Source organism: Equus przewalskii, chromosome 17, assembly GCF_037783145.1.
Source record: "Equus przewalskii isolate Varuska chromosome 17, EquPr2, whole genome shotgun sequence".
Classification (NCBI taxonomy): domain Eukaryota; kingdom Metazoa; phylum Chordata; class Mammalia; order Perissodactyla; family Equidae; genus Equus; species Equus przewalskii.
This window is the reverse complement of record NC_091847.1, coordinates 19,049,450-19,064,660: the sequence shown is the minus strand read 5'-3', so window position 1 is coordinate 19,064,660 and position 15,211 is coordinate 19,049,450. Positions and strand designations below refer to the sequence as shown.

At 36.6% G+C, this 15,211-nt stretch overlaps 1 protein-coding gene across 14 annotated transcripts in view; it reads right to left on the bottom strand.

The window, feature by feature from the left end:
* R3HDM1 (R3H domain containing 1) overlaps window positions 1-15,211 on the bottom strand; it is a 115,029-nt gene that overhangs the window by 40,527 nt on the left and 59,291 nt on the right. For all 14 annotated transcript variants that reach the window (XM_008516914.2, XM_008516916.2, XM_008516918.2 and 11 more), the window contains 2 exons: window positions 5,641-5,795; window positions 2,390-2,541 (listed from right to left, as the gene is read on the bottom strand). In XM_008516914.2, coding sequence (XP_008515136.2) covers window positions 2,390-2,541; window positions 5,641-5,795 — 307 coding nt within the window. The remainder of the gene's footprint in view (window positions 1-2,389; window positions 2,542-5,640; window positions 5,796-15,211) is intronic.

Sequence of the window (15,211 nt, the reverse complement as noted above, 5' to 3'; positions counted from 1 at the left end):
TATTCAGACAAACCTCTGCTCTTGTGTGTAAATACACTGGAATAGGTAAGATTAATAATAAATGTAAATAAATAATATAAATATAAATACATTAATAATAAATGTAATTTATACAAGCTAGTAAATCTAGATTTATGAAGGAATGGTCTCTATATATTAGCTCTTCGATGGTAATTCAATGATCTGATTAATAATAAATGCCAACAGTTGATCTTTAAGTTGGAAATCTGAAATACCATTGCAATTTGGTTATTAAATACAGCCCAGAACCAGAAATAAAATTTTCTGTAAAAGAATGCTATTATATTTTGAAAAGTGCCATTAGTTAGTCACAAACATTTTTTCATCCAAAAGGATCCTTAATTAATTCTGTATGTAAGACTTGACTTTCTAGCAAATAACTGGTCTAAAAGGTACCAGGATACAAGTCTGACAGGATACACATTCCTGCTTTATGTGCAACCCATTCTATTTCTCACACTGGTAATCTGTAGTTGGAAGAGATCAATGACAGTTTGTTAGATGGTAACCAATCACTATTGTCAACTCACAGCTAGCTTATTTCAAATTTACCAGCCTCACCTAGGTCACAGCCCTAAAGTGCATATAATTCCAAAAACTTTTTCTCAAGATTCAAGTTGGAAGTTGTTGAGGAATCTCATTTCTCTTCGTATTGCCCAGCTTCCAAACTATTCCTCAGGCCAAGTCTAGCTCTCCAAAGTTTTACTTTCCTTACTGAAGCAGACCCAGGGACTAGAAGTATGTGTGGTTGTTTCCAAAGTGTAGGCATCAGCAACCACTTGACAGCTTCTGAATTCTGCCATCATGCTTAAAACAAGGCTGATTGTAGAGGGGAACAGAGAATTGTGCTCTCTCACTTCTAAACACACTCCCGGGGCTAGCTCCTTCAGAAGCCAAGTAGACACGATCTTCTGTGTTTCAAGGGATCGACAAATATAACAGACACGCGGTGTTAAAGTCTAAGCCATTCTTATAGGCTTCATCTCCTTCCTCCATGAAAGCCCCTATATCCAGCATGCAGGCCCACAAGGAAGTTATAAAAACACGTGTCTTTTGTTCTCAAATAAGTCACTGTTTTAAGTAATACTTACTTCTCTCAGCTCTGCCCTACACAGGAATGACTACTTTGGTAATTTTCTCTCAGATAAACAAAAGGTTAGTTACACTTTGGCTCAAAAAGCAGGTAATTCAGCAATTTTTGCACTCTCCCTTTCAGCTGCTTTAGCACACAATTCTGCCTCTCACACTTCGGAACCTGAATTGGTATCACAGACCCTAAACTTGTATAAATTAGAAAAAGAGACTCAGACTGAGAGTACTTTGTCCCTGCTTAAAGGACTGAGACTCATACAACAAAAAGGAAATTTTAACGCAGAATACATTTCTATTTTCATTGTGTAGCAGCTCTACCTCAAAAGAGCTGGGGCTCACTATAATATCAAACTCCAAAGGTGCCTGTGAGATTCACAACCAACTTGCTGTTTAAAAAGCCTAGGCCTCTTCAACCTGTGGCAGCCAAAGAGCCCAGAAAGAGAGGAAATGACTTCCTGTGTGTGTGTGCTTCTGACAACAAATGAAAGCCAAGTCCGCATTTCCCCAATCAGATTCCATGAAGCCCTCTTCACCCCTAAATAGCATCTGTAACCATAACTGGGTGACAACTTCTTATCAGCAATTATAACTTAGGATCCTTTCTTAAAAAGCACACTGCAATGCGGCCCCTCTGGCAACCTTAAAGGGATGTCACGAGAATAAAGGAAAGACTGTGATACATTCTGACTACGGACTACAGGTACCCAATTCAAAGGAAGATTACTATTTTTAACACATTAGGCTTATCAGAGAAGCTTCTGTTCTTCCAAGTTGAAGCAGCTAATGGAATGCTTCACGACTTGCTTTAATATAGAGCTACTATCATCTGCTTCTCTCATATGCCTCCCTTCCCTTCCTGACGAAAAATGAGCTCCCCAGAGCCTGAAAAATCTCAGCAAGATATTTTGCTGCTTAGGTTATATACAGGAAATACACTCTCTCCAAACTCCTACAAAAACCTTAAATGTTAACACACAAACGCTTTGAACTCCAAGGTCTATGGCCAACTATTATTCCATTTGGGTGAGTAAAAGGAGACTGGCCTACTTTTAGGCACATGAGAGAAAATTTGACTCTCCTTTAGTTTACATATACAATGCTTTGCTTATACTGATTTTGTTAAAAGAAATATTAGAAAAATAGATTGTATCACAGTTTTTCTATTCTATATTAGAGAATGAGCTTAGGTAATGCAACTTAGGCAACTTTAAAATTAGCAACAGACCATAATCCTGACAAACACTGACAAACTATAGGATTTCTTAGTCATACTCACCTTAAATTATTTTGTTGGCCAGGTGGAATGACACTATAGTAAACTGGCATTCCTGTTGTGGGCATAGATCCTTGATTAGACTGATTAGGGAACATAACAGGCTGCTGATAAGTCTGATGGGCAATTCCTTGAGAACCTTGAGGCAGTGAAACCTAAAATTTGAAAGACAATTTAAAGGGAAAAAGGTTCTTCAAAACCTTGCAAATGTTAATGTCTCCAGCCTCCATAAACTTTCAAGTAGAGCAGTTAGAAAGAAGCTAAAATTGCCAACAGGCTGCCCTGATAAGCTAGCCAGAAGCACTAGCACTTTATTTCTGTGTTCTTTCCAGGCAGCTATTGCTTTTGGCTAGCGTTTGTCAACTGTACAGTAGGCTAGAAAGACATGACTTATGACCCTAAGTAAAAGTTACCTTAAAAAAGAAACCGTTTCCAAATAAGGATGACCATTTGACATGGAAAGAGTAATACAGTACCTCACGTAGGGGCATTAGAGAGATAGCGGATCAAAAAGAGGGTGAGCTTTAGAGCTAAAGATATCTAGATGTAATACCGGCTCCATCACTTTACTATGCGACAGTGGGCAAATGACTTAACTATTCTGAGGCCCCACAGTTCCTCATCTGAAAAAATGGGATGCCACCTCCATCTCAGGGGAGCTATCATCTCTACTACAATCTCCGTTTACAGGACCTGGCACAGCAGGCATTTGGTGAACAGTGGATCTTTCAATCCTGTGTTCTATCTTATCTATATACGAAATCACATGAACGTAATGGATTCTTCAATTCTCTATTTCAGTCATCTAGTTTCTAAAATGGAAATCACATAGGCATAATGGGTTCTTAATTTACAAATGTGCCAGAATATTACGGTTGGATTACAGTGATTTTGGTAAATAAAGCCAACATAAAAGCTTCTGGTGACGATTATGATGATGATGTTAGCAACAGTAGTAGAATGATACTATTAGTAGTAACAGTGATCATAATGAAAGTTAACATTACCGAGGGCTTACTACCATGTGTCAGGTTCTGCTCTAAGAACTTTACGTATATTACTGCATCAAGACTTCCTAGACTCTAAAAGGTACTTGCATCATTTCTGTTTTCAGACAGGGAAATTGCCCAAGGTTGTGGAGCTGGTGAGTAGGGAGGTCAGGATTGGGCTCTAGAGCCTCAGTTCTTTAAGTGCTTCACTATTCTCTATATCTGGGCTCTGTGATTTATAAGTTAATAATTAACTTCTAAGTCTTGCCTATACACCATGTTTCTGAAATGCAACCAGTCCTTTCAAAATACACAGTTATCTCTTAATTACTTTCAATTTGGCTCAATTATCACAAAGAGAAAGTTACTTGTTTAATTTATCCAACTCTGTATAACATATTTCAGTCTTTTTATCTACTGAGGCAGTGTAACATTCTGAGATTATTATTTCTGATTGTATCTAAGTTAGTATATATGCAACGCAGATCTAGGCAAAATGACACAGCTCAATCTAGATGATTTAAAATACAGAATAAATTTCTAACTGGTGATAAAGAAAAAACTGAAGTGCCAAAAAAAGATAGGCAACAATGCTTGAGAATGCACACCACAGAACACTCTCTACTGAGGACAGATGACTTTTCCAGCTTATTTCTTAGATGACAGTGCATCACCACCCAGCTTATCTACCAAATGCAATAGGAAGTATAAAGCAGGTGGTCATTCATTGCTTTTCAGAGAAATACTTCTCACAATCATTCACCCAGTGTGAGGATTACATGAAATACCGTGAGAAGATAATGGACAACTTGTAAAAAAGCATGCTATCGAAATTTTAATAACTGTATTAACTCTGAAACATTTCAGTATCTAGCTCCATTTTAAAAAACTATGCTAACAAGGCTGTAATTTACTTAAAAACTGTATTTCTTGCACTATACGTAACCTAAAGGTCAAGGGCAGATATTATTACACAGTGCCTGGGCATCTAATAGATACTGGATTAGGTACTATGATCAGGGTCCTTGACAAGAGAACATTTCGGCTTGGTACTGATCCTGTCTAATGTCTAGCTAAAAAGGAAGTAGGGGATTGGCAGTCTTGCGTGTTTAGGCTCAAGCAGGGAGAATAAGGAGAAAAAGCAATGTGTAATATGAGAGAAAAGAAAGACAAAATCTAGTTTCACGATTTATCTTTTTTCCTTAGTCATTTTCTATTATCAAAGGCTTCAAAAGTAGACACACTCTTAGCACTCAACAGGCCTTGACAATCCCACGTTTTACATTTCACTTTCAATTTTCTGGAATTATATAAAATACACCAGCATCTTTGCTCATCTCCTTCCCTGTCCCCAGAATGTCTTCTTAACCGAAGTCTGCCCATAATTTTCTTTTAAGAGCTAGTTAAAGGTCTGTATTAAGCCCTCAATCTGCTCAAGGCTGTACTTCATGATCCCTTCAGTTAACAGCCTGCATACCATCACTAATTTATTTACATGTGTTTAGATAAAATACATGCACATTTATCTTCCCAACTAGATTGTTTTCAACCTTGTTGAGATGAATGAAAATGGTCTTTGGATTTCTTAACATTAGACTCAGCTATGGAAAACCATGAGGCTAATAAAACAAACCTACTTGCAAGTTATTCCAGAAAGATGAAGGAAGGTAAAACAAATTTCTGAAAATGTGCCACATTATATACAAAAATCTGACTCATTTATGAAACCATAGGTATTTCTACTTTAGAACTATAAATTGAAATCCATGACATGCCATTCCTTTTTGGGATTAAGGTGGGGGAAAAAAATCTATTCCAGCATGGGAAATTACACATTTTTCTCTATTCTATAAACACTGATTTATACTCTCTACTCTACGTTACTATTTCAAATACCTACCTCCACCTCTATTTTCCCTCCCATTCCACTCTCTCATCAAAAGAGACTTTCTAAGGAGCTGAAGAATAAAGTAAGACAATTGTTTACGAATTTATATAGTTCAAAACACAGACAATGCCAGACAAAACTTGTCAATATAAACGTGGTTGAGATATTTTTTTCTAAAAGTTAACAAAGTGAAGGAATAAAGCAATAAAGTGAGGACAAAACAAAGCTGCTATGACTAATAACTCTTAAGACTATAAAGTTATGTATTACCGAAGCATTTTCCCTATTAGAAGGAGAAGAGAGAAGACGCATCATAGCTATACATTTTATTTATTCAAAATCACCTCTACTCAAAGTAGGGAAGAGCGACGACGTACCTGATATGATGGCACTGAAGGGTAGGGGATGACTACTCCTTGAATCTGATTTCCAATGCTGTTGGGTTGGCCACCAACTAGGCTCTGACTCTGGGGTTGCTGCACTCCAATTATTCCTTGGTAGTTTTGCTGCTGGTTGGGCATAACTTGATAACCTGTAATGGCACAATGAGTTAAATCCTGCTTTGAATCCAACTTATTTCATCTAGTAGGATGTTTTTGTACTTTAAGCACCTACTTTGTTTTCTAAAATGACAGAATTTTGTTTAAACAGCAAATTTCAAAACTCTCTATTATGAGAGCTAAGATTTAAAAGGTTTACTATGCAGACAACCCAAGTCAGCACATTTTTCCCCCTTAAAATACATTCAAATCAAATTTGTGTACAAAGATTTCCCTTGTAGTTGAGGAAATTTATAAGCTCACAGACTTAGTTTACACAGCCAGTTACTATTCAGCGTGTATGTATTACAATCTCTTATGACAACTAGTTTCTGGGGACCAGAACTGGCTAAATAATTTGTGGGGCCCAGCGCAAAGGAAAATGCAGGGCCCTTTGTTTAAACATTATTGAGAACTTCAGGTTGATAAAAGGAGAACTTTAAGCCAAGCACGGGGCCCTGTTTGACTGCAGAGGTTGCATGCCCATGAAGCTGGCCCTTCTGGAGACCACAAAAAGACAAGAGGAGGACCACTTTTATAGAAGGTTGTACTAAGATTTGAATCCTTGTATTAGAAATGTGTCAAGGGCACAAGGAAAATGGAGTTAGTCAGCGATTTTTTAGATTATTTCCTTACTGTCTTATTAAGGTCACTTGAAGAGAAACAGATTCTTAAAGAGGTTAAGTAATATGCTGGAAATCATAAATCAAACACCTAAGGGACAACTCTTCCCTAAGCTAAAGGCACTGCTGGTAATTTAAGCAGCAAGTTAAGAGTATAAATTGACTTTTATTAAGTCAATTTATCAGTTATTTAAGTAAAGATCCATAATGATAAGCTTTGAGGAGTGAATATGAATTGTATTTTGTCTCCTGACCCTAAAAGGATTCCTTTAGGTAAACCAATTAGCTCAAGACATGCAATTTACTAGAAGCTACCATAAATCCTCCCCTCCTTTTAAAAGAAACCAGATAAAAATAAATAAACTTCTAGCTTCAGGGTATTTAGAAAGTTTCTACAAAGATGAACCAAACTACAGCACTGCCCAGACAAACTTCTACAACCAAAGTCAGTGAAACGATTTCTCTGCTAACACCATAAATGTATTTTGCTATCTTATAAATATCAGTTTTCATTTCCATCCTTATTAATCTCTAAAGCAACAGCAAAGATCTCATCTCAGGTATTGATTGCAGACAACAGCGTCACTTTTGTTGCCTGGAACCCTCAACGATTCTGCTCAGTGACTAAATAATTGAATAAAATCTAGCATCAACCTTCTCTAAAGATACAAACACAAAGTATACCTGGTAAATAGGCAACATATTAACAACAAGAAAGTAAAAATCCAGTTATAGTGGATTCTTTAATAGTGAAGGGTTTTTGTAAAATAATGCTATTTCTATGGCAACAGAGCACTATGGCTGTGTTTCAAATAACTTTGCCTCGCTAATCTAACTTTGTACAAAAAAACGTATATTCCAGACTTTATCTGTAATAAAGTTATAATATGCTGTTGCCTAAACCTTTTGCCCTGTGAATTTCCTATAACATTAAACTTGTAGGCAGATAAAGGATGAGAGCAGAAGCAATTTCTTTTTTGCTCTTTAGTCTAACAATTAACATTCAATCCTATTTTTACTTTATCAAATGAGAAATATTTCAAATTCATACCCTAAATTCCAAATACCATCAAAAACATATACCAACACATTTCTACCCCTAGGAAAACAAAGGGCAGGAATGGAAATGGGACGTGAATATAAAACCTGTTCTTGTATTGGAAATGCCACCTCTGGACACACACACAAACACACTCTCACATACAAGCATATATTGCAGCATCAGAATTTGGGCTCAGCTTTTTACAGACTGGGAAAGCAACTTCTTACGATTTGTCAGAATTACTGTCTACAAACATTAATAAAAAAATTTGGACACCTGGTAGAATTCACTGTAACATAATCTGACTTAAAACATATTGACTTAAATAGTCACATCCCCTTAAGAAACTTCGTTTTTTTCACGTTACCTTTTTTTTTGGAGGAAGATTAGCCCTGAGCTAACTGCCGCCAATCCTCCTTTTTGCTGAGGAAGACTGGCCCTGAGCTAACATCCATGCCCATCTTTCTCTACTTTATATGTGGGATGCCTACCACAGCATGGTGTGCCACGTAGTGCCATGCCCGCACCTGGGATGTGAACCGGCAAACCCCGGGGCCGCCAAAGTGGAATGAGCGCACTTAACTGCTGTGCCACTGAGCCGACCCCTCACATTACTTTTACAGTTTATTCAAAATAAATTTAAATTATAGGTTGCCTTGAAAGAAAACCAGAAAAAAACCCTGCCAATTTATGTGCAAATGTGGTTCTGATTTCCTTTATTTATCTAAATTTACTAATTTTTAGAGATTCACCTTGGAGGCCTCCTGCCTAAAATTCTCTCCTATGGAAAGACAAAGGGCTGACACAGAAAGCTTTCAATAAATAGCTATAGATTTCATGTCACAATGGTCTCATGTAGGGTCTCTTGGATACTACATTACGGAATTTGCATCAGTAAATTTCCAATGGTATTTTACATTCCTTAACGTAACCTAATTTCCATTAATATCCATGCCTAGTAATGTGTGTATATATACACACACACACACACACACATATACATGTATATATATACATACACACATACATGAATACATACACATACACACACACATATATTCATATCCATATGTATATATCTACCCAAACATCAAGCAAATTTTGAAAATGTGACAACATAACACGAAATCCAAAACATTTGACTCCAGCACCTGGTCGTTTGTTACAGAGGGTTGTAAGATGCTGTGAGCCAGGAAGCTATGGTGGGTGATGTAAAGATGAGGAAGACATGGCCCCCATCTTTGACATTAGGCATTCTTAGCCATGATACCATTATCAGAATAGCAGTATAAACAGGGTCTTAAGAAAATAAGAGGGAGAAATTAATCCTGACTGATATTCATGGTGGTAGTGACATTTGAACTTGGGCTTAAAGAAAAATAAAGAAGTCTGGAAAAAGAAAAAATGAATAATAAGTTTGAGGAATAGGCAACAGTGAGGAGTGGCTGCATATTCTATGTGGAGTGAAAAGTGGAAGATGAATACTGATGGAGAACCAAAGATTTTACAAGTAGAAAAACAGTGAGAACTAACAGGAAGTTCTAGATTTTAAAGATTGTGAAAGTAGAAAAATGACTAGTTTAGTACTTCACTCAGAAGTAGTCTAAATAAACTGGGAACATGTTCTTTTTTTTTTAAGAGATTTTATTTTTCCTTTTTCTCCCAAAAGCCCCCCGATACATAGTTGTATATTTTTAGTTGTGGGTCCCTCTAGTTGTGGTATGGGGACGCTGCCTCAGCATGGCTTGATGAGCAGTGCCATGTCCACGCTCAGCATCCAAACTGGTGAAACCCTGGGCCGCTGAAACAGAGTGCACAAACTCAACCACTCAGCCATGGGGCTGGCCCCAACATGTTTTTAAGTAATAGCGGAACCATTAAAAATTAGAATGCCAAGCCCTTGAAAAGAAAATATCTTCCCTAAGAAGCTCTCTCATTAATCTTCTTATAATTTTGTTCATTGCCTTATTCCACATCTGTTAAAATTCTACGAGTAATATAAAATTGGTGTTGTTAATTATTCTGTCATGGTTGTGCATCTCTTTAAAAAAAATGAAATGGTGTGCTTTTTAAGAGTAAGGTTAGAAACTTTAACATCCCCTTCATTAAAAAAAACCCCCAAACCCACATCAGCTATCACACAGCTAAGCCAAAAAGTAGGCACTCAATATGTAACTTACTGAATAAACAGTAGGGAAAAACATATTAACAAAATGAAATAAAAATAATATATGCTTCTACACAAAACCAGAAACTTACTATGTGCTGGCAGCCTGAATGAGAATGGCCAGTTTCTCACTGTCTACATTTACTGAAGGGCTTCTGAGAGCAAGAGCTGAACTTAAGTTTCAAGGTAACATATTTATAATAAGGTTAAACACATTTAATTGCCTTTTCATTAAAACGAAACTTAATCCCATGAATACAAATCATCTCAGTCTGAAATTCATGGGTCACTCATTAAACATCTCCTCGAGAAATGCACAGCTGAATCACAGATTTCACATCATCAGTCTCGAAGTGCTTATTTGAGAACACAACTATTCTAGCTTACATCTCGTATGTAAAGTATGAAATAAAAGCTTTATTTGAACATTTATGGAAAAAACTGGACATTAAAAACACCTTTAAAAAAAGCCTTATTTCATTATAAAATAGGTTTCTGTGTTAGAAAATTCAGAAAATATAAAAAAGGAAAAAGCCACTATGGAAAAAATCATTTTTGTAAAACAATGACTTAAGACAATCACCATTTACATGTTGTATATATCACTGGCCTTATTTTCTATGCATATTTAGTAACATACATTCCTACTTAGATTATTTATAGAAATGGAACCATATGACACATACTGTTTCACCTGCTTTCCATGTAATGTTTCCACAGCTGATCAATATGGATTTTACAAAGCTATGAGAAGGAAGAATTTAAGTAAATTTTCTTCAAACGTATTTAGAGTTAACAACTGATTATCCAAGTTAACAATCAATGAATGAGAAAACAACTGATCTGAACTTTCTACTGTGCTTAAAGGAAGAAGGCATGTGTCAAGAAGCTAACAAAACAAAAAGACTAAATATTTTAGAACAAACTATGTCAGCTTCCTGTGTCCACTCTGGAATTTAGCCCAAACACAGATTGAGCTCAAAATTCCTATGCCTTTCTATTTGGCATACTATATAATTATCATTTCTTTGATGGCACGACAAGGTACCATTAGTAGCTAACATTTATTAGGTTGCAGGCACTGTTCTAAGCACTTTACATATGCTAACTCATTTAGCACTCACAATCTCATGGAATAGGTACATTTATTATCCTCATTTTTAGATGAAGAAACAAAAGCACACAGGTTCATACCTTGTCCATGGTCACCAGCTGGTAAGTGCTGTAGCTGGGATTTGCACACAGCAGTCTTGATTTTAAACTCTACTTTTCTCAGGGACAAATGTTGAGTAGGAGTATAACAGCAATACTGCTCAAATAAGAACACTAAACACCTGGCCTCCTTCCATTTTCTGAGAATTTTGGTCAATGAAGACTTTTACTAGAGTTTAACATACTTAAGTCTCAAGATAATTTAATTATAGGAAAATAGAATTATTGTAAATAGTCAATCGACCAGGAAACTTTTTTCATTTGAATTGAAGATTATTTGTGAGTACAAGCGTTGTTATCCAAAACAGGAATCAGAGTGCAGAGTTGTTGAGCACTTAGTCCAGATGGTAGCTATATGAACTTGGGGGCTAAAGACAGACCAGGTGCCAAAGAGTTTACACTGTCAGCTCATAACGTCCTCTCCCTGGGAGGGACTCTCCTTCACTTGTTTTGCCCACTAGTCCCAAGATGCATGGTTTGTGACCTCTGCATTTCAAGGTTACACTTGCTTGCCTTATTATAATTAGATTTCACTTGTACATAAAACAATTGGGAAGGGAAGAAAAGGATCAAACGTTGACATATTTCAGGTTCCATTTCCCCTGGTCTCTGCCTCTCAGCCTGAGTATTCCCATGACAATCTCCAATGCTCCTCTTTGGGTTTTAAGCTTTGCTATTTTGCCTCAAAGTCTGACTTTGCTGAAAACGTATACTCCATTGCCACCTCCCAGATGAATCTACAGAAGATTTCTCTAGCTGAATTTTCATAAACTTCATTCTCTTCTCCACAAAGTTGAGTTGCTTTGCCACAAAGTCAGACTTTACCCAATGGGGCAATGCCAGCTTTAATGTGGACACCTCATGTATAAGGGGGCATATTCTGTATTATGGGTGAAGTCTGGATGTTCTTATGAAGCAATGGCTCTGTTGTATACACTGAGTAGTTTTACATTCATTTTTATATTTGAGGCAGGAAAACCCACCTAAGTTTGAACCACATTAGGCAGGAAGTTGTCAGGGCTTGAGGAATCTTGCTAAGGCTGTTACAGCTAACAAAAGCATCATTTAACATTTGATACTCTGTAGGACTGGTATCCCAGGAGGGAAATTCTACTGGCATAGGACAGGTACCTGAACTTTTTTCCAGAAGTCACAATGACATGTTTGACCATTCATACCAATAACTACAACAAATAATCAACAGGATATAATTTTGGTTAAAAAGGATATAATTTTGGAATATACTCTCTAAAGAGCAGGATATTAAAAGTTGCAAAAAGCAAAAAGATTACTGGAGTTTTTTGAATGACATAAGACCATGAGATCTATGTTGGTTGGAGTTATACTCACATGCAAAACTAGAAATATTCAGTTGGAAAGCACTAAAACCAAAAAATCCACTACATCATTCTACTAATTCAATTAAAGATAAGAACCTTACTATTGTATGCAACACAAAATCATTAATAAAATAATTAGCAATATAAAATAAAGGATCATCTAATTACGGGCATGCTTCACTTTAGGCACACTTGCTTAATAAAATCTACATCTTAAAGAACTGTTCACGTTGCTCACAAATTCCTGTAAACCTGTAGTTAAACAAAGGAATTTCAGGCTGCTGAGCATCAACTCTTACAGAGTGACACTTATTAGAGAAGTGGCACTGTGGTTCAGGTTCATTATCTAATTATTTAGACAAAAGGAAGGGGAGGGGCATAGTTCTGATAGTTTCAAAAGTACAGTTTGAAGACTGCCAAGTATGAGAAAAAAATCCAATCATCTGGAAAAGAGGGAGAAGGATGAAGATTAGGAAGGATGAAGTAGATTCCTAGAGAATGAAAAGTATAATTAGATTTAAAAAATGCTACCAGAAGAGTATTTCCAGTATTCTGACACTCAATATATCACCAACTTGGATACCACCTAAATTATTCTTTTTTCAATAAAAAGTGTGTTTCACTATATAGGAATTTAAAAAAATCTTTCCTGTGATATATCTGGATTTAACCTGGAAGTTAGAGGAACACATATCTTTTATAAAAATTTGTGTCAATACTGTGGGAAAGCATCTATTCTGTAGAGCAAGCAATGCCAATATAAGTGATACCAAACAACAGAATAAAGATACAGATGGCAACATAGGTGTTATCTAACACCGTCATTCTCCTCTGTTAAAGGATTGCAGTGTTGCAATACTATCCCATTCCTTCCAGTACTTTCAGAGGAAAGCACAATCAATTTTGCAAGCTGAGAGAACTAGGACAATATAAACTGATGGCTCAGGCACTTCCCTGGAGGGCTCCAAAGAATATTCTATTTTTAACTCTCTTTCACCTCAACAGAGAAGAGAGTAAGAAAGAAATACAGTGCTCAGCAGAAAAGTACTGCACAGACTTTAACAGGCTGGTTTTATTTTATATAGGTGACCTGAACTAGCATTTATGTTAAGGAAAAGCACTCTTAATAATACAGATTAGACATAATCAGAAAGATAATAAAAAGAATTGAAGAACTGCTTAGTCAGAATAGTCATAAATCTAAGGTTATTTCATTTAACTGTATTACTAATTTTTTTCAAGACTGAACTTGTACAGCAGAAGCACCATGAGGGGAAATTTTTTTTTGATGAGCCATTTTGCCAACTCTAAATTTATTTGTAACTAGGTAGCTACAAGACAATTTAGAACTGTTTCCAAATCATCAAAACCTCAAGTTTGTAATCCTGGTCTGTCTTATCTCTGTGGCACTATTTTGGTGAGCAGGAAGCTGCAACTAAGGACAGCCCCGTAGACAAATCTGGAAGAAGGTGCAGTTGCCAGCATGCCTTCACTATTCTTTCGCCTCCATCACCCTCTCCTCTCCTACTTTTGTGCCTGAAATAAGCAAAAATACAAACACAAAAAACAATTCTAATAAAAATAGCCACATACAGGTTATAGCTCACAGCTATTTAAATGATCCCATGAAAGAGTCCACACAACTCAAGGAAATCTATGGGTACTTACCAGATACATTTGGCTCCAGATTTCAGTGGCGGCAGGTTAATGGAGAAGGGAAAAGGGAAATAGGTGGATTTGTAGGTATTACACAATATCTGAATCTGTACTGGTCATACAATACTAAGAAACACTGACAGAATCAATGAAAAAACAAGGATAGTCAGGGCCACCACCTAGTAATATAAATACAAAATTCTTATTACTTGAGTGAAGAGTTGCCAGCAAAGAAATTGACTTTGTGCCTGGAGTCCCTATTTGACATAGCCAACTCCCTTATCAATATCAGCCCTCCCTTGCTTATCCAATAGGGCCGTTTCGTCCTTGCTTGCCTTTTTATACCCTAGTTATTTTTAAATTTGTTTCCTGTAATGCTGCCACATCTGAGCATCTGAGACTGTTTATCCTAAAATGTTCCTCGTATGGTGTGGTTTATCAGCACTCTACCACAGTCTGCTGGTAATAAAACTTAATCAGTTTGGAACCACATGGTTCTGAGGTATTTGGAAAGCTAAGACTGAAGATATAATGCACTGATATTCTTTGAATTTATTAACTGGCTAAAAAACTAAAATGATATTTGTCTTTTTTTGTTGTTGTTGTTGTAAGGAAGATTGGCCCTGAGCTAATATCTGTTGCCCATCTTCCTCTTTTTGCTTGAGGAAGATCGCTAAGGAGCTAACATCTGTGCCATGTGTGCCATTCTTCTTTTACTTTATGTGGGATGCTGCCACAGCGTGGCCTGACAGTAGTGCTGGGTCTGTGCCCAGGATCCAAACTGGTGAACCCCGGGCCCTGAAGAGGAGCACTCGAACTTATCCACTACACCACTGGGCTGGACCATGATACTTAGCTTTCCAGAGTCATTTTGCTTCCCACGTGCATACAGCATCAGTTCGGAGAAAAAAAAAATGGAATTATATGCCTGGTCAGAGCCCCGGTAGCTTCAAATGCTTTTAAGGTGTCTTAGGTCCATTTGATGGCATGCTTTAATGCATAATATTTCTAAAAAGTTATGCAGCAATAGGGAAAGAGATGTATTTGACTTCTGCTAATGACTTTGGCATGCTTTAAGACCTTCAATTTTTAAGAAAAGCTCCAAACCAAATTAAATCTGCCATCCAAATCTGCTTTGGAAAAGAAATTAAAGCAATAGCTTTCACAAATTTTTAAAAGGTAAATTACAGTAAGCCAAGGTTGTCATTTAAATTCAAATCCTTATATCTGAGTATGATGCATGATTAAAAGGCATTACAATTAATGGAAAATATAAGCAAATGTTAATACTTTAATATAGCATTAAAAAAAAAAAAAAAAAGGCAGTGGAAACCTGAGTAAAAAGAAGCCAGGAAGCAGCTGAAAAAGA